Here is a 19,914-nt window from a genome sequence, read left to right as displayed (position 1 = left end):
AATATCATCCCATCCCACGCTTTGAAACCAAAAGTATTTCCACTTATTGAAGTAGTATCAAAATCACATTAAATTCCACCCACACACACACAAATCTTGATGTTTGATTCAATAATTTTAAAATATAATAATAATAATAATAATAATCCAAAAGAGTAAAACCAAATCTAAAAGAAACAGAGACTGGAGATGCTTGTTGATATCCATTGATAAGAGATTCAATCAAGGAAGGTTATAGAGAGTAGAGTAGAAGCAATACAAACAAACAAACTCCAAGAATATGAAAACAAACAGCCACCAAGACATCGACAGCGACAACTGTACATGAGCTATCATACATTCTTCACACCAAGAATAGAATACGGCTAACCTGCGACGCCCCAAGAAAGAATCCGGCCTTCAATTCATAGCCCCGAAAGTCGCAAGGGTACAAAACTGGGTGTTCTATACAGAGTCAGGTCACTACACACCATCGTTTACTTCCTGTGGATATCATTGGACAGATCCATCTTGTGGATATCCATCACCACATCTCGTAGTTCCGGGAAAATTGACACCAGTACGAGTTCTAGAATTCCATAGCCGAGTTGCTTCAAGCAAACTGTGGACTGAAAATTGAGTAGCCAGAATTAGAGCAAGAGTTGGGGAGAGAAAAGGACTTTCGGGTGGGTGGAGTTGGAGTTTTACCTGAAGAAAATAGTATAAATCTCTGGCACACCTTCTGTACTGCTTTTGCCCGATTAGACTAACCAATGTGTTGGGAGCACTATCTGCGGGGAAGGGAAGAATGCAAGGATTAGTCGAATTAAAACAATTATACGTCGATGGCTAAAACATGACTCGTTAACTTGTATGTATAGTTATATATATATATATATATTGAAAGGAAAAAGTTCCAAATAAAAAATATTAGTACTATTCAGCACGCATGTTGTCCAATAAAAATATGGCATTTCCTCTTACAAAATATCACATCAAAATACTATTTAAATAACAACCAAACAAACCCTTCAACTCAAGAGGTTTTGGACTAAGAAGTTGATCACCTAAAAGTGAACCAAGGGGCAATGAACTCCCGAAAAAGAATCATACAAAAATGTCTCAAATAAACAGTATAGTATTTGATGTAGATCTTGTGAACAATCTAAACAAGTTAATAAAGTACTCACTGAAGATAATCTTTTTCACATCACTAGCTCTGCGAGCAGCTTCGAGTTGTTGCTCGAAAGATCCTGGTTGGGCTGTTCTTATTCCACCTGATTGCTTTGTAGTCTGATGAGATCCCCCGGCAGTTTTGGAATCATTTTCTTGTTCTTGAGCTCGCAATCTTAAGAAGAATGTGCCTTCGGGCCAGAGCACCTAATGAGGTAATGAATGATAAGATATATGCATAAAATGCCTCTTGGAGAGAATGAAAAAAATGAGGGGATGGAAAAGTTAATGAGCAGATTCGAAAGTTATGGACACTAATAAAAGACTGGAGGCAGGGTTGAGTATAAGTTTCGATAACTGATTTGAGCTAAATACACGAATGCTTTATGTAAGTGCTTCAAATACTGAATTGCAATTATGCAAGTTATAGAAACCGAAAGTATTTTATCAACGGAACCTTTTAACTTACATCCTTGACCCATAGAATCCCTTGTGCAATAACATCCTCCCTACGAAGCCATTGTAACTGCCTCAAGAGCCAGTCGTCAATTGCATCTTCCATGACTAGCTGCAATATCTGCTTAGATATCCAAAAAACCTGCCTCCTGCAATTAAAGAAGAAATTTGCCCCACCTAATTCAGTATTGCAACAAAAATGGTGATGATAAATTAAGACCACTTCAGCATATTACACATATTGGAATAAATTTGATAGTTGAACACAAATCAAAAGCTTGGTGGTATAGAACCATTCTACAAGATATTATGAACAAGACTACAGAGATAAAGAAATGGTGAATACGCAATCAGCTATTGTAAGAAAATGCTCAAATAGAGATGTATATATGTGCACATGTACAGAAATAAATAACACTGTCACCTTATCCAGCCTCTTCTCTTGAGCTGAAATAAATTGTCAACTAGATTCAAGACCGGAACACTTAAATTGGGCGGTGTCCACTGCAAGGAACATCAAAAGTCAAATAGAGAAGCTATTCAATGCATAACTAATATTCTGATTAATTAGATTTAAAAAGGGGTATCATAACCGGAAAGAAGCTAGCAGCCGCCTAAAATTGTTAGGATATCTGAGTGTCTAAATCCAATATAAATAGATATAGCAGCAAAGAGATGTTCAAGTAAAAAACACGTGAACATGCTGATAGAAAGTTGAATTTACACGTCAGAAAAACCAACACTTCTTAAATAAACGGTTAGTAGCAAGCAAGGCATAAAAAAATTAGCACATTCAGATACAGTCAAGTGCAAGGCGCGAAAACATGACAATGTAACAATTTTCCAAGGAAATGTACATCTTGCCTGACAGATTATTCAAATTGGTGGAAAAATAAAACAAAGAAAATGTGTTTGAAACTGCAACAAAGTTAACATGTAGGATGTAATATCACATGCATCAAACAAGATTAAGGTGCCAAAAGAAAATCCCTAAAAAATCCTTTCTTAATCTTACTCGAATTACTCTATCGATATTAACGAATCATGCCCTAATCTTAATTCTACTTAGTCTATTTATATTAATACTTACTTAGATAGTCAACACAACAGATTCATAATTGCAATAGAAGGCAGCAATAATACATGAGGCTTAGATACATAATAAGGCCATAATCCACAGTACCTCAGGAGGCACCATTGTTGGATCTTGTTGAGGAACAGACATTAAGGCCAGATTTGACTCCAGAGATCTGCTGGCAGAAGTTGATTCTCCTCTAAATCCCAAAGTATGGGTTTCATCAGAATTATTGATATCTTCGTCAGTTTTAAGAGCTGGTGGCATTAATCCAGCTATGTTGGATTCATCGTCTGAATCTTGGTTTTCAGCTTCTAGTTCCTGTTCTCCATGACTGACATCTTTATCACCTTCATCATTGTCAGAGAAGCTATTCATTGACTCAGAGGTATTCAGCCTCACAGAAATTTTATTTGCATCATCTGCATTCCAGGATAAGTTTCTGCTAACAACTGGCGTAGATTGCTCAGGGGAAACAACAGGTGTACCGACAACTTTCCACATTAGGCCATCAGAAACCCCTTTGAATTGGCGAACAATATCATCAACAGCATCATCCACATTAACTGTTCCCAGTCAAAGAAGAGTTCAAAATGATAACCATAACGCTGAAATAAGATTAAGCTTACTGCTCATCCCACAAACAAAATAGATGCACTAGAAAAATATATTTTGAACTCTGAAATTGTCTCCGACCAAATATTCTCTGTTAAACTTAGATATATGCTGATACAACAGTCATAGAAGTTTAGATCTATTATGTCTTGTAAACACATCTAAATTAACAAAATAAAAACCATTAGCAAAGAAAATATATATATATATATTTAAAAGTAAGCAGGAGAGCACAATCCACTAATTACAAGGTGGTTTCTAGTTGTAAAATTCCAGGTTGTGGCTAACAGAAAAAACAACTTAATGATTTATTTTATCTCAAGCACCATCACAATATGCCACACTTAAGCCTTCAGCGACCTGACTTTTTCTGAATAGGGAAAACAAACAGGCTCAGTTTACTTATATTTTCAACTTTATTTTTGCTCTATTCATAAAAAATTCTCTCTTATAGAAACATCAAAGTCTAATGCCTATTTATGTCTAACTTTATTTAATTCTTTTACTATTTTCAAAACAATCCAAAACACACAAGTTGTCATTGCTTGTAGGACTTTTACCCAGTTTTTACTATTTATGAAATTTTTTCTCCGCAAAAACATCAAATCACACATACTTCTTTTATGTTACACTAAAACTTAATTTTACATTCAAAACATCATATAAATATCTATTTATATCACATTATACAACTAAATCAATTTAAAAATTTACTATTCAAAACCCAAAAGGCAAAACCCACTCATAAACATACCCCAAAAGACTTCCAAAGCATATCTAAACACACATATATCAGGAACTTTATTTCATACATTAACTACTATAATTTAAAATTCCCAGATAAACTAGCAAAGATGTTTATCCATGTTGCATTTGAGCAGTCAAACATTTGTCATATCACAACAAATAAAGCGAAATTTGACAATGTTTTGATATCTGCATAATCTCGGTAATTTATAGGATTAAAACAAGAATTTCAAGCCTATCAAATATATGGAGAGTCAATTATGTACAAGGAGAGGAAGAAACCTGCTAGAGTCCTCATAACAGAAGGAGACTTCCCGGAAGAGTAATTCTGTATTGTTGAAATCATACGTATTAACTAGTGTACATATCAGTACCAAGAATGCTACTAAAAGAAACAAATGAAAATAAAATGCACACCTGAGAAGAGGAACTCAGAAAATCCCACACTTCATGTTGTTCAGCAACGTTAGCAATTGACAAGAGATCCTGGAATAGACAAGAATGTCAAAGGAATGAAACTTGTACCAAGAGAGAGAATGGGTTGGTAACGTATCGTACTCTAAGATATTTGTCAAGCTGAATACAGCGCTGGTGGACAAATGAATCCTCTGTACTAGAAGAGAATATCCTTTTGGGAGGCAAATGTAATGTATAATTGGGAATATCCTTTAGATGTCTGTGCAATCTTTCAAAGTTCCGATACCTGGAGATGAGGAGTTCCAAAATATAATAAATTATGTATAAATGACTGAGCCATCCTGATCTAATCAAGACACTTTTACTTTTTGATGAACTTAATGTTGTTAAGATGTAGAATGCTATATCACTGTATCTTCAACATAGTAATACTTGTCATTCCAACTGAACATAAACATGTACCTCCGTTTTACAAACCAAGTGTTATTGTCAGGATCTGTTACAGCAATTGAGTAAACTGCAAATGATTTTGAGCCATGTTTTTCGAAGTATGCTCCGGTAACCTGCAAAACCAATGATATCTCATCAACCAAACTCAACCCAAAAAGTATGACCTAGACGGATGCCCCAAGATTGATTGTGCAGGGATTTTTAAATTTCATAAATTACTCTTTCAAGGAATATCAATGGCATTACATGAAAGTAACTTTACATGTTTGAATCACATGTTACCCCTACTTCAGTATGCAACTTTATTTAATAAAAGGAGAATCTAAGATACATGCAAAAGTGTAAATCCAGTTCAATTACAAAGAACAGAAAGGAAGTAGTTGCCTTACTCGACATCTGAGCTTTGGAATATACCCTTCACGGCGCAACACCACGTCCAAGTTACTACTAGTGTTTTGTACATTAAGCTTTTTAGTATCTGCACTATAGTATTCATTAATGATGGGTGTACTTTCTCTTGAACTAAACATGTCTCCAGGGTTTGATTGATCTTTCAAGTCAGAAGTGCTATTTGATCTTTTCAGGGTTCTGTTTTCATGTGAAGAAGTAGAAGCAGTGTTCTCAAGTTCATGAATAGTAGAGCTTTCCTTTGAAAGCTCCTCCTTGTTAAGCTCTAGGGACCCGCTTAGAGGATCAAAACTGAGATCAGCAGATTGAGTTTTCTGTTGTCTGGGTGGCGGTGGTAGTTGCGTACAAGCTTTGTCTTGTAATCCAATTGAAGCTTCAGGCTTCAGCTTGGGTACTTCAGCCACCAAAGTTTTTCTAGGCAATATGCTGCTGCCTGAACCTATAGCATCAGAAGCCAGATTTCCTGGACCAGCCTTCTTTTGCATTTTCTTTTTGTAATTTCTTCCTATTGCCCACATGTTCTCAAGATTTTCAGGCATAAGGACTTCCGTTCTTCTCTGGGTTACTGCCTCAAATGCTTTTGCCCACTCAGCATGCCGTGCATGGAGGGGTACATCCACTGTACAAGATACGGGATCTTGGGAGCCAACCTGCTCTAGTTGGTTCTCGTGACTGAGCACCATAGACAGATTAGTTCTTTCATTGCTTGAAAGCATATTCTTTTTCATGTTAGATTCATTGCTTTGACCATGATCTCCAGAAACTGTGCATTCCCGATTCTGACCCCTGACATTAGATGATTGATCACAGGCAGCATCCTTGACTTCCTCATTGTTATGGGAAAGGACGATATATTCAATCAACTCATTAATATACCTAGAACATAAAAAGGAAACGAGATAGTCATGTTCCTAATCTATTGTTATTTATTATTAGAAGAAACAAGTCCCAATAAAATTGTACTACTACCACTAGTAGTAAGACAAATAACTAAAAAGAAAATTCTTTACTGCCAAATATCAAACTGATGGTTATTCGCCTATTGCAAAAATATATGCTAGCACTAAACCTTATAGTGTAAAGACTTTAATGAATATGGCAACAATGATTAAAAATCACACGGCCTTCTCATTCAGCAAATCTCATCAGATGTGCGGACAATAACCATCCTTCTAGCACCATAAACCAGTTACGGAGAAACATGAATCAAACTAGCTTTTTTCTTGGAATAGCAAAGAGCCAGTGAGAATAAGATCTTACCCAGGGCTTGCAAAATTCATAATAGGTTGCATTACTAGACAAGTCAAAAGTTCACGAGCAATGGATCGCACTAAAGGGCATTGTACTTCCTTTGGTCTCATCACTACAGCTAAAAGTCCACTCATGAGCCGCTGAAGAACCTGTACAAATGTATTAAGTAAAAGAAGTTTCAATATATATATATATAACAGCAAAAGAGAAAATGAATATGAAAATTCAAACAGGTCATAAATACTACAAGATCAGCATGCTTCAACACCTTGTACTCACACTCGGGAGATATCAAAGCAGGGTGAAGCTCCTTAGTGGTCAAAAGATGGTGTTTCAACCTTTCATCCCTTTGCTCAGAAGACAATGTTCCCATTACATCCACACCTATTGCAGCCTGGTTTCTTCTGAAGAGATCAAGGTGATCACCTATCAAGTCTACAACATCCCTGTAGGAATGGAGAAACAATATGCATGTATCAAATTCACATCAGCTTAAAGTTTCTTCTATTAAAAGTTTCACACTTCCACTCTTGAAGTACAATCATGCACCAGTGTTATACCTTGTCAGCAAATCGACAAGGTTTAGTGCTTTCATTCTTCCAGATACTTCACCAAGAATATCCATAATTATATCATGTATTAGGTCTGGTGCTTCTTTGTCAGGAGTAATATCAGAATACCACAAATCTACAACAAAATCATGCAAAAGCTTGTTGATAAAATCCTCAATTGCTGCTTCCACAATAGGGGAATCTATCTTTCTTTTCCATTTTTGTGGGGGACGAATAGTTGTAAGACGGGAATCATTCACAGACAGCTGCTTCTTTTCTAAGTGTGACAGGTAAGACACAGGTCTGTCATTTTTCACCTTCCATCGAAACTCCACCTCATTCAAGAGCAATCTTAGTCCAGCAACCAAGAAAATGGCTACTGGTATATTCATCAGCATTGCTTTACTAGTATCTGTGATCCGTAACATGTATACATAAAAACCAAAAGAAAATCAGCAATGAAGAAGGAAAAGGCTTTAGAGAGACAAAATACAGTAAAAGGTCTTGCCTAGCACAACTTGCAGTTCCTTAAGAAAACTCTAAAACTATTCGAAATTTCAGATTCATTCTTCTCATAACATCTATTCTAAAGGGATGACAGAAACAATAAATGGCCCCTTTTTGTGTAAGCTTCCCAGTGAACACATAATTTCCAGATATGCTAACCGCTTTATCACCTTCAAACAAGAATATAACTAGAGAATCACAATCCATTTCACCAATGACAATCTATTAGCCAACAAAAAAAAAAGTTCAAGTGTTCTGCACTTATCCACATTCCCACCGTGTTATTCCCCCCTAACTTGTTCCTATCCACCAACTACAGAAACTCCCGTTTACTTACTCAGTCTATGTCATAACACGCAGCATAAGTGTAAATTCAATTCCCAATCAAAACAAACCACACCATTACAATGCCAATTCACATAAAATTCTTGAGCGAATGGAATGTAGCCAATGCGAGAAATTCTAAGTATTAAAACAACAAAGTAGGATCAGCTTAAAAACATTTCAAGTGAATAATTTAGAATCAAACAGAACATTTGGTTTCTTGATTTCAAGAAACACAAACATTAAAAAGTACAGAAAACAAAGACAATAATAATAACAACACAGCTGAGAGCTTACGCGTCAAGAAGTAAGATACTACGAATATACAGAGAATCCACCACACCGCACGAAGTTTAGCTTCTTCAATTAGATCTTGCAAACTCTCCATCGCTGTCTTCATAATGATCAAATCCTAAAACTCTACAATCGTCAGACCAACCTCTATTTCACGTGCAAGAATTAACTATCGAATGGATTTTAACCAAAAAAAAAAAACCTAAAAATTCAGCAGCAAAAACAAAAAAGAATTCCCCTCCCGACTGCTTAGAATTCCAAATTCTGTAGAAATTAAAGTTCGTGGAAACTTGTCTTGGACGGAAAAGGCGAGTGAGTAAAATCAATTCTTTGATCGTCTCCGAGACGGGATTCTCCCTTCTCTAATGCGTCTTTCGTCTTTCCTATTGAGAATCGTCTCCGTCTTCGTCTGTGATGACGGGGAGATAGAGAGAGAGAGAGAGAGAAAACGTGGGAGGGGCAAAGTTTGCAAAACGACGTCGTTTGTCGCATGTTACCACTCAGCAATAGCGATTCTCGTTTAGAATAGCGATATCTAGTTGTGGTGTCGGAATTTAAAATGACACTTTTGCCCTTCCACGTGCCTTCCAACTTTCATATAATCATATTGCCGAATGCAATGCCGGATCTACATTGCTCCACCGTTCATTACTATTTTTTATTTTCTTCTGTACTAAAATAAAATTATCATTTTTTAACATAATAAATATTTTTTAATTTATAATATATTTGTATTTTTTACTATAATCCAATAAAACGAGGGAGTATTATTATTATTATTATTTTCTTTTGTATTTTTAATTTTGTTTTGTGTATTTTTATATATATTTTTAGATAATAAAGTTATTTTGATGAAATATTACGTCTAAATATAAAATTTAAATGTTATATTTTTTTATAAAAAAATAAAATACTTTTTTATATAAACGTTTTGCAAGTTTTAATAATGGTAAATAAGGGATGAAATAAATATATTTTTTTTAAAAAAAAAAAGTATTATTGGTTAATAGTGTTAAAAATTGAGTAAAATGTATTTTTGATATTACCTATTTACTAATGTTTTAATTTTAATCCCTTTATTTTTAAAATAACAATTTTGATTCAATTAAATTAATTTAATTTTAGTCTTTAATTATTTTTCTTAAAAATTAATAAATATAATTATTCTTACCTTTGTCGCATGAAAATATAAAAATTTTCATTTTTAATAAAAATAAAAATAAAAATAAAATATGGTTATGTAAAAGAAAAAGTAGACACAATATTAAAACTCATCCTCAATAGTTATGCTCTTCAGAGGCATCCGAAAATATCATTGTGTTTGTTTGGAGATTCTTTCCAAATTTTGCTATTCATCGAATTTTTCAAAAATATCACATCAAACGCCATATTTATCATTTTCATATTATATTAAAAATTAATTTTGCATTCAAAATATCAAATCATTATTTATTTATATCACATCATACAACTATTTCAATTTAAAATTTTTACTATTCAAATTTCAACTCATATCCAAACCCCAAAACAAACACACTATTCATTATTTAAATTAATTTATATTATTATTCTTTTTCAAATATCTCCCTTCAAATATTTTTTTTTTCCAAATAAGTCTTTTCAAAATAAATTTAAATATTTAATTTAAAAATAATTTGTTTGAAACAATATAGCTTATAGCTAATTGTTTGTCTTAATTAAATTGTTACCATAAAAAAATGAAATATATACTCCCTCCATCCCATAACAAAGTATCTATTTTTTCATTTTAGTCCGTCCCACAACAAAGTATTCATTTTCTTTTTTAGTAAGTGTACTATCTATCTAACATTACAAATACCCTTACAACTTACAATATATTACACAAATGTCATTATCTTTATATCACACATATTAACAAGGTTATTTTAGTTATTTCTACTTTATTCTTACTATATCCCAATATAATACTAATATTTCTAAAACTACATGCAAAAAGCAAATAGATACTTTTTTTTGGGACGGATGGAGTATATATATATTGTGGATTTGAGCATGAATTAAATATAATGACATATCTATTTTTGTTAATAGATATTATAAGGAGAATATTTTTTTTTTTAATGATTCTCTAAGGATAGTCTATTGTTTAAAAATGCATATTACTAGTATATCTATTAATTGTTCAAGACAGTGATAATTATGATTTAATTTGAATTATATTAATTGATAAGGGATCAAAATTGTTATTTTAAAAATTTAAAAACTAAAATTGATCCAAATATGAATAAAATAAATCAAAATTATCATTTTAATAATATAGATACTAAAAGTGACAAAATATAAATAAATGGGACCATAATATATTTTACTTGTCAAAAGTTCAAGAAACATGTATATAAACAAAGGTTTGAAAAATGTTTTAGTTTTGATATTAATTGTGTCAAAACAGTATGATATTTTGACTCGGCGAATACAAATATATAATAATAAAAAAATAAATAAAATGGATTTATTTTACGGACACGTATATTTATTTATTTTTTATTTATTTTTTAAATTTTTTTAATTTGACCAAATAAAAAAATAAATAAAATATAAATAAAATTAAAAATAAGTAATGAAATAAAAAATCTACGTGTCCGTCACGTCACCTCCGGCGAGCCACACGGGCGTCTCCGGCGCCGAACAACTAAAACAACGAAAAATTTTCACTTATGGGACTAGTTTACGACAGGCTCTACTTACGATACTAAAATGATAAGAGTGTTACTTGACTAAAAAAACAGTTTACCCATTATAATATATGCACTTACATAATATATAATATCCATACTTTATATACTAACATAAAATATTCGTAGTATTTTTTGTTGTACCAAATGATTTGTCACATCTAGCATAAGAAAAGAAAAATGAAAAATATACATTTAAAGATACAAAATTAAAAATAATAACAAATTAATGTTTAATATTATACTTCTTCCGTCCACTTACCATGTTTACATATTTTTATTTGAGGACGTCTAATTACAAAGTTAACATTTCATTAAATACCCTACTTTTTTCCACAAATACTCTTACTTTAGGTCACATCATTATTTTTACACAAAAAAGTAAGGACAAAAATATTATTACACTACTTTTAACTACTCACTATAATTAAAATACTATTATTTCTTAAATACGACGCCAAAAGTAAATGTAAACAAGATGGAGTATTTTATAACATAAAAATATATTTAATACAAATATTTTTAAAACTTTAAATAATATCAAAATTTTAAAAATATTATAAAGAAGACCGATTGATTTGTAGTTTAATATAAATATTTTTAGTAAAAATACACTATCTTCGTCCCAAATCATTTATGACATTTTATAATAAATTAAAAAATAATAGTATTTTATTAGTATGTAAATTTTTTTATATATATAATTATATATTTGTAATTTAAAAAAATTAAATACTCTCTCCTTGGTAAAAAGTATGGATAAAAAAGTATTAATGTAAAAAGTAGTAGCAATTGTGTAATAAAAATGAAAAAATAGAGGTAGTTTTATGGTTATATGACTATTTATGAATATAAGACTATTGTTTTGGGACAAACAAAAATGGTAGACAAACTATTGTACCGGGACGGAATGAGTAATATTTTGATATTAGTATGCGATTACTTTTTAAAAATAAATAAATTGATAAAAAGTGGGGAGTATGATTTTTATAATAGCATTTTAGTTAAAATAGCATTTAAATTAAAATAAAAAAATAAAATACAAATACAAACTAAAAAAAAAAAATTCACATTATTCCAAAAGAATTTCTATATCATTATTTATGAATTTCCTATACTGCCCTCGTATGTTCTTTTAAACTTTAGCGCCTAAATGCCCAATCAATCAGCTCCCTGATATAGCAAAAACCCATTTTTATAGGCATCGAAAATGGATGTCCGAAAAGCACGGCCGTCCATTTACCACCTCGTACTTATAACACTTTCCCGCCATCGCCATCGCCACCGCCACCGCCGCCGCCACCGGATTATCGACACCGCTCCTCTCCGGGCTTGCTTGTCCGCCATGGCAGGCCCCTTTTCAATAATCCCTTTATTCCTCCTCTCTCTCTCCTCCATCTCTCTCTCCTCCGCCCATCTCCACCTCCACTACGCCGCCCACCACAACCCCGCGCCACCACCGCCGCCGCCGCCGCAATTCCCCAATTGCCGCCTCGAGAAAGCCTACCATTTCTTCCAGGCCTGGAAAACCGCCATTTATTCCGATCCCTACAACTTTACCGCCAATTGGATCGGTACGGACGTCTGCGCCTACAACGGCGTCGTTTGCGCGCCGGCGATTGACGACCACGACCTCACCGTCGTCGCCGCCCTCGACCTCAACCACGCCGACATCGCCGGACACCTGCCGGAAAATATTGCAGACCTCGCCGACCTCGCGATCCTCCACATCAACTCCAACAGATTCTGCGGCGTCGTCCCCGCCGGAATCTCGAAGCTCCGACGTCTGTACGAGCTCGATTTGAGCAATAACCGCCTCGTCGGAGCTTTTCCGATGGCCGTGCTTGACCTGCCGGAAATCAAGTATTTGGATCTCCGGTTCAACGAGTTCGAAGGCCCCCTGCCGGAAAAGCTCTTCGAGAAGGACCTCGACGCCATTTTCGTGAACAATAATCGGTTCAAATCGGCGATCCCGGAGAACATCGGAAACTCGCCGGCGTCGGTGATCGTGATGTCGGGGAACACGCTGACCGGGAAGTTTCCGAGAAGCCTCGCCGGAATGGCGGGGAAGGTCGACGAGCTGATTTTATCGAACAGTAACCTGTCGGGATGTCTGCCGGAGGAATTTACCATGTTTAACACGACGGCGGTTTTGGACCTGCAAGGGAACCATTTCGCCGGCGAGCTGCCGGCGGGGATGGAGAAATTGCAGAGCCTGGAAGTGCTGGATATCTCCGGGAATGAGTTTCGAGGGAAGGTGTCGGAAATGGTGTGCGCCCTGCCGAATCTGAAAACCCTCGCCGTCGCCGGAAATTACTTCGAGGAGGTGGATCCGGCGTGCGAGGCGCTGCCGGAGGTGGTGGTGGACGACAGGGATAACTGTCTCGTGACCGGCCGGAATCAGAAGCCGGAGGAGGAGTGCCGGGCGGAGTTGAGTAGGGAGGTTGTTTGTGACGCCGGTAAGTCCAGGTCGACGGCGGACGAGGAGGCGGCGCCGCTCGAGTTTGAGAAAGCAGTGCCGCCGCCGCCGCCGTCGCAGCCAAAAACGCCGTCCACGGCGAGGGTGGCGCCGAGGGCGTCTCCCAAACCGCCAAAATCTTTCATTCCACAAATTGTTAAATCTTCTCCGCCGCCGCCGCCGGCGGCGGCAGTGTACTCCTCTGCGCCGTCGCCGTCGCCGTCGACGGCATTCCCACCGATCAAAATACCTGAAAGCTTAGGCGGCCGTTACTTGTCGTCTCCTCCGCCGGCGCCGGCCATGGCCGAGTACTAAATCTAAATGGCTTCTGTTACGCCTTTATTTAAAAAAAAAGTAAAAAAATAAAAAAATAAAAAATCCAATGAACAAACAAATGTAAATTTATGTCCGCCAGTTTCTTCACAGGTAATGTTAACCGTACGATGGTCAATTCTTTACGCCTTGTTTTTCAGAATTTCGGATTATTTGAATACATCATTCTTAAATTATTTTTTTTAAAAAAATAATATGTGTACGAAACACTAAAATTTAATAAAAATATAAACAATATCAGTATTTATATCTACCAGTTTTTAAAGTAAATAAATAAAACTATAAATACTACTACCTCTTTTGGTTTTATAAATATTAAATGTATTTTTTTACTATTTTAGTATTTATTTATTTTTAATATAAAATTTATGTGATAAAAATGTATATAAAGATTAATAGTATTTATTTATTTTTTGTCTAAATTTTAATAAGTTTATATGTTTCTAAATAAAATGTTTTTTTATATATATAAAATGATTAATAAGTTCAATTGTTTTAAATTTACAAAATTATAATTTAAGCAAAAATAAATATATTAAAATAATTATTAAATAACATAAACAAAGAAAAAAAAAAGACCAAATAGAAATAGAATATATTATGACAAATTAGCTTTAAGAGTCCTATAAATTCTTTCAATAAACTAGTTTACTAAATATTAAAATTTATTGTACTATTATTAGTCAACTAGAAACTATTAAATAAATCCTTGTCCAAACACCGTCAAAGTTATATTCTTAAATACTATAATAGATATGGTACTTAGCCATTCGTATTTTGTATATACATTATTATGTATTTCGATCACACTTGGAGAAATACACGTGTGTGTATATATATATATATGGCGACAGTTGAGGCGTTGACTTAGTCAAGTCAACATCGTGTTAATTTGATCAATCAACATTTTAAATTAAGACGATTAACATTTCATCGTAAGATAAATAACATATCATTTATTATATAGAAATAGATGTTGTGTGAGTCATAAGTTCAAAATAATAATAATAAAAAAAAAGCATATTTATTTATTTCAATTTTTCTTTCATCAGTCATACAACTCACATCACTCAAATATATCACACAGACTCACTAACTATCAGTGTTTAACTCCTTACTCGTTTTTGGAATAACCAATTCCGTGATAACAGTGTCAAATAATTCATAAAAAATTGAAAATTAAGATTTATCACAAAAGATTCAACCAAAAATCAACGTAAAACTATATAACACATAAAAGTTTAAGATTAGCCTTTCGATACTAACTCAGGGCCAATAATTAATATTCTGATTCAAACTGCACAACTCGAGTTCCAACCAAGCTCTAATACCATAGTTGGGGAACAATTAGGGTGCTGAATTGGAAAAATCAGCACCCAACACCCATAATATATACAAACAACACACACTCTTATTATAGACAACACATATTATGTATAATAAAGACAAGTGTTGTTGGTTCATAATTATAAGTGTGTTGTATAACAGTACGTGGTGTGCTAAAACTATTCTCTTCATCCCAACTTACATGACCCATTTTTCTTCTCAAATAAGATGATCTATTATTATTTTTATTAAATTTAAAATTTATAAATATAATTAACAAATATAAACTAATTTAACTAAATTTCAAACATCTCACAATGAGACTCATTCAAAATCCTTTTATTTATTTTTTTCAATAAATAAATATTTTTATTTATATTTAAATTTTCTAATTTTTTATAAAATTAATTTATGTTAATTATAGATAAATAACTATTTTCATTTATATATGTGTGATTCATCTATACAAAATGTATTGGCTTGAAACTCGAAATACGTGGTTTTTGCTCGTAATGTTAAATGTGGGATGTCACAATGACGGATGATGTTGTAGGCTGTTACTGTGGAATTAGAGCGCTTGTTTGTACTATAGATGAAAATTTTGAGAGGTTCAATTGTTGTCTCAAGTCGAAAGTATCAATTCTTTAGTTTATTTATACTCTCTCTATCCGACAAATTTAGCTCATTTCTTTTGTATTTTTACAAAAAAATTGGGATTAAATTTCCCGGATAGAGGAAGTATTATAATATGTAGATATGTGTTATTACATTATATTTGTTGTGCGAGTGTTTTGTTGAGAGTATTTGTTGTATCAACAAACAAGGATTATCATCCCGGATTTGTTAAAAAAATTGAACAAAAAAGAGGCATAAACCATTATCCCGAAGCAATGAGTAAGAAAATAACAAAAAGTATTTGCCCTATATCTTGTTGTTGTTGTTCTCAAATCTGCGTGAACGTGTAAAGCTTAATGTTATTAATCAGGATAGGCTTTTTTGGTGGTTGTTTTTTTGTATTAGGAGTCTATAACAGCTCGAAAGTTTGATATTTTGGTTGTAATTTATGTTTTGTATTAGAATTGTTGTTTAACATTTTGATTTTGGGTATAAGAAATGTATATGTGATATTTGTGTTAATTGAATGCTCTAGACATTAAAGAAAGGAGAAAAAATTTGTGTTGTGCTTGACATATAATAATTTTATTCCATGAGTACATTCAAATGAAATATGTAGAAATCAGCCAATGTCGAGTACTAACATTGCAAATCAAATTTACAAAAAATCAACAATACAACTCCTCATAGTCGTAACTTAAAACAACAATTCATCACTACATCACATTAACCAATCCTTTCTGCCTATATAATTTTACGGGCCACGAGTTCATCCTCACGACCTCACGATCACGAATCAATTCCAACACCACCAAGTCATCACTTACGGAATAACATTAATTGTATTTTTGTTTTCTAGTAAAATACGTATTGTCCTTTTAAGACTACCTCCGCCCTGTTCTAAATGTCTCGTTTACTTTTTGCGTATTGATCTTTGAATATTAATTATTATATCAAAACATAGTACAAATTAAGTAAAAATTGCAAAAATACATTTGTACAACAAATTATACAAATATAATGATATTTTTAATGTTAAGTACAATGACGCAAAAGATAAATGTGATCCTTAGAGGCGGATGGAAGGAGTAATATTTTTTTATTTGATTATTATGTAATTTCTACGCTCCAAATATATCCACACATTATTCCATCTATCGAATGTCACACCAAACTACAATGCAAGTATCAAACACTAACTACAAATACAAACACAAACCAAACAAAACATACATATTATTTCCAAAGTAGTCATTCATAAACATACATACATATATACTTATATATATTCATTATTCTCGAATCACACTTTCTTGAAATGGTATATTTGAATATTCTCGGCCTCGAGCTTCTTGTAGTTGCTTAGTTTCCGACTCGTGAAGAATTTTCCCCAATTGTAAGCATTGTATTTGGCCGGATTTTGTTCATCGACGAGCTCTTCCACAGGCTCGACCATGGTGTAGTGTGCCGGATTTAAGAAGAAAGGAACCGAGAACCGTTCTTTCTCCGAATTCACTTTCACCCGGTGCTCCACGCTTTCGTACTTGTCGTTGCTCCAAACCTGTACTCATAGTTGAAAACATGAATTAATATAATCCTATAAAATGACTTTGCTTAAAAAGAACGAATTATGTGCGAGCTTAAATTGTTTAAAATTATTTGAGTTTAAAATACCTTTTTCATGTTATATAAGCAAAGTCTAGAAAAAAAAATTAAATTGTACACAGAGTTTGGATTTTGAGTTGGGATTTAAATAGTAAAAATTTTGAATTTAAATAGTTGTATGATGTGATATAAATAATTGTTGATGTGATGTTTTGAATGTAAAATTGATTTTTAGTATAATATAAAAAAAATGAAAAATAGGTGTTTGATTTGATATTTTTTAGGGAAAAAAATGGAATGAATAGTGTATATTAAATCCAATTCCTCAAACAAACACACCCTTATTTTGTCCTTGAACATTCGATACATAATATTCATAATATTCGTTGTAAAAGTTAGAACAGATAATACTAATATTTCTAAAACTACGTGCAAAAAAAATGGATATTTAGTTTCGGGACGGAGGGAGTATTATTTTTATTTTTTTTTAAGAAACATATCATATTCAAATTAAAAAATAAAAAAATTAAATGTAAAAGAGTCTGAGCAATTGATAACACATATATAGGACTTAATCAAAAGTCTTTGTAATAAAATTTACCTGTATAATGTCTCCGACATTGATGATGTACGTGTTTGGGTTAGGTTTAACAAGAATCCATTCCCCATCGCTTTTTCTTCTCACTTGGAGCCCTCCCACACTATCTTGTGCAAGAATTGTTAGCGCGCCGCCATCCTTATGTCGACCCACCCCCAAAGCTAGATCAGAAATCGGACATGGAGGATAGTGATTTAGCCGGATGAAGCTTGTTTGCTCGTTGAAAAAATTATTGAATCGATCTTTTGCCAAGCCTAAGCTTAGTGCTATAAGCTCGAGCAACTTGAATGCTAGCTTTTGCATCTCTTCTCCATATTCTCGACAAACCTCCCTAAGGAGAATTCGATTAGAATATTAAGGTAAAAAATGTTCGAAAATTGATTGGGATGTTACTTGTTGAACCCATTGACAAGAACAATTATACTACTTTAAAGCAACTAAACAAAAGGTACCGTAAAAAAAAATTTTGAATGAATTATTTTTTAACGTATTGAAAAAAAAAAAAACTATATTAAATTATATATTTAAGAAAGTTCACTTCTTATTCCATGATTCACTAGTCCATATTCACAAAGTTTTTTTTTTTTTTTTTTTTTTCAAATATTAATTATATTGAGGTGTATTTGTTTGGGGATTTGAATTTTGAGTTGGGATTTGAACAGTAAAAATTTTGAATTTGAATAATTGTATGATTTTTAATATAATATAATATAAAATTGATTTTTAATATAATATAAAAAAATAAAAAATAGGTGTTTGATTTGATGTTTTTGGAGAAAAAAAAATAAGATGAATAGTGGATTGAAAATCCAATCTTTCAAACAAACATACTAATATATAATTTTTGTATTTCTATCTTTCATCTAAACATATTTATCTATTCAAACATTTTATATTATTAATCATATATAGATTTATATTTTCAAATTAGTTAGTATTATATAAAACATTATTTCCTTGCAAAAAAAGACTTTTTTGTGAATATATATAATTTATAAAATACGTTAACATATATGTTAATTTTATTTTAATTATGAATTCAACCATCGGACCAAAGACTTGGTCAAGTTATTCTAATTTTGAGTGTGTTTAATTTTAATTTCACCTATATTCAATTGGTAAAGTACAAATATTGTATTAAAATAAATTAAATCACCAAAACATAAATTCAAACAATTTATTTGTGAGTGTAAAGAAATAAATATTTAATTTAATATAAATAGACTTTCCACACGAAAATATCCTATAGAATATGTCGTGTCTGTCCATTCCGTGCGTACCAAAATTGTGTTAAATTATAAAATATATTATTTTAAATTAAAATATATTTTTTTTTTATATAAAATATTTTATGTTTTTTTATATTATTATTTTACAATCGCAATTAAAAAATAGTAGGAGTATATATTTATAACTGAATAGAGTTGTAGTAATAAAATGAGTACGTACCTCATCGCCGGAGGCTTTTCCGGCCACTGGTTAACCATGACCTTAACCGTACCGTCGGCGGGGTCCGGCGACGCCGGAATGACGGTGGGGTCTTGGACGGTGAAATCGAAGACCTCCTTCCAGTCCCTGACGTTCTTAGTGTGCTCCGTGTCGTAATATCCTGTGGGGTTCGCTTCGTCTCTCGATACCTTCTTCTTCTCCGGCGTCTCCAGCCCGAAGAACTCCCTCGCCGCCGATTCCATCCTCCGGCGGACCTCCTCCGCCACGCCGTGGTTGATCACCTCGAAGAATCCCCAATTCCGGCAGGCTTCTCCGATCTCGACGGCCAGTTTGGCGGAGTCGGTTGAGGACAGATCGATTGTGGGAATCCCGTCGGCCTCGGGGGCGTGGGGTTTCGGGCGGTTTTCGACGGCCTGAATGAACGCCGGCGAGGCTTGCAGCGGAGGTGCGGCGGCGCCCATGGTGGTGTGGTTAGTTTGTGCAGATTGAATTAATTATATCTGTATATGTATATAGTTTGGGAGAGATTCATTGAATCTGGACGGAGTGTGTGATTGTGAAATAAAGTG

At 33.3% G+C, this 19,914-nt stretch overlaps 3 protein-coding genes across 4 annotated transcripts; 1 reads left to right on the top strand and 2 right to left on the bottom strand.

Moving 5' to 3' along the window:
* Nucleotides 1–184: 184 nt before the first annotated feature.
* Nucleotides 185–8,741, bottom strand: LOC127253946 (uncharacterized). 2 transcript variants are annotated; one of them, XM_051278768.1, is made up of 16 exons: nucleotides 8,450–8,741; nucleotides 8,251–8,365; nucleotides 7,132–7,534; nucleotides 6,840–7,017; nucleotides 6,581–6,720; nucleotides 5,302–6,196; nucleotides 4,925–5,025; nucleotides 4,604–4,748; nucleotides 4,463–4,531; nucleotides 4,328–4,373; nucleotides 2,792–3,249; nucleotides 2,033–2,112; nucleotides 1,622–1,757; nucleotides 1,170–1,359; nucleotides 688–770; nucleotides 185–608 (listed from the first exon to the last, which is right to left on the bottom strand). In XM_051278768.1, exons 2-16 carry the CDS (start codon nucleotides 8,351–8,353, stop codon nucleotides 477–479), a joined length of 3,159 nt encoding a protein of 1,052 aa, XP_051134725.1. In that variant the 5' UTR covers nucleotides 8,354–8,365; nucleotides 8,450–8,741; the 3' UTR covers nucleotides 185–476. The 2 variants fall into 2 exon arrangements, with proteins under 2 accessions (XP_051134725.1, XP_051134715.1); XM_051278758.1 differs by having other exon boundaries at nucleotides 8,251–8,741.
* Nucleotides 8,742–12,171: 3,430 nt separating this feature from the next.
* On the top strand, nucleotides 12,172–13,734 carry LOC127252966 (leucine-rich repeat extensin-like protein 7). Its single transcript, XM_051277354.1, has one exon. The coding sequence runs from the start codon at nucleotides 12,172–12,174 to the stop codon at nucleotides 13,732–13,734; it is 1,563 nt and encodes a 520-aa protein (XP_051133311.1).
* A 3,175-nt stretch (nucleotides 13,735–16,909) lies between these two features.
* On the bottom strand, nucleotides 16,910–19,914 carry LOC127256401 (protein DMR6-LIKE OXYGENASE 2-like). Its single transcript, XM_051282409.1, has 3 exons — nucleotides 19,346–19,914; nucleotides 17,900–18,227; nucleotides 16,910–17,254 (listed from the first exon to the last, which is right to left on the bottom strand). Exons 1-3 carry the CDS (start codon nucleotides 19,804–19,806, stop codon nucleotides 16,997–16,999), a joined length of 1,047 nt encoding a protein of 348 aa, XP_051138366.1. The 5' UTR covers nucleotides 19,807–19,914; the 3' UTR covers nucleotides 16,910–16,996.

Source organism: Andrographis paniculata, unplaced genomic scaffold (genome assembly GCF_009805555.1).
Source record: "Andrographis paniculata isolate CXL003 unplaced genomic scaffold, ASM980555v1 Contig12END, whole genome shotgun sequence".
Lineage (NCBI taxonomy): Eukaryota > Viridiplantae > Streptophyta > Magnoliopsida > Lamiales > Acanthaceae > Andrographis > Andrographis paniculata.
This window is presented reverse-complemented; position numbering and strand designations above follow the sequence as displayed.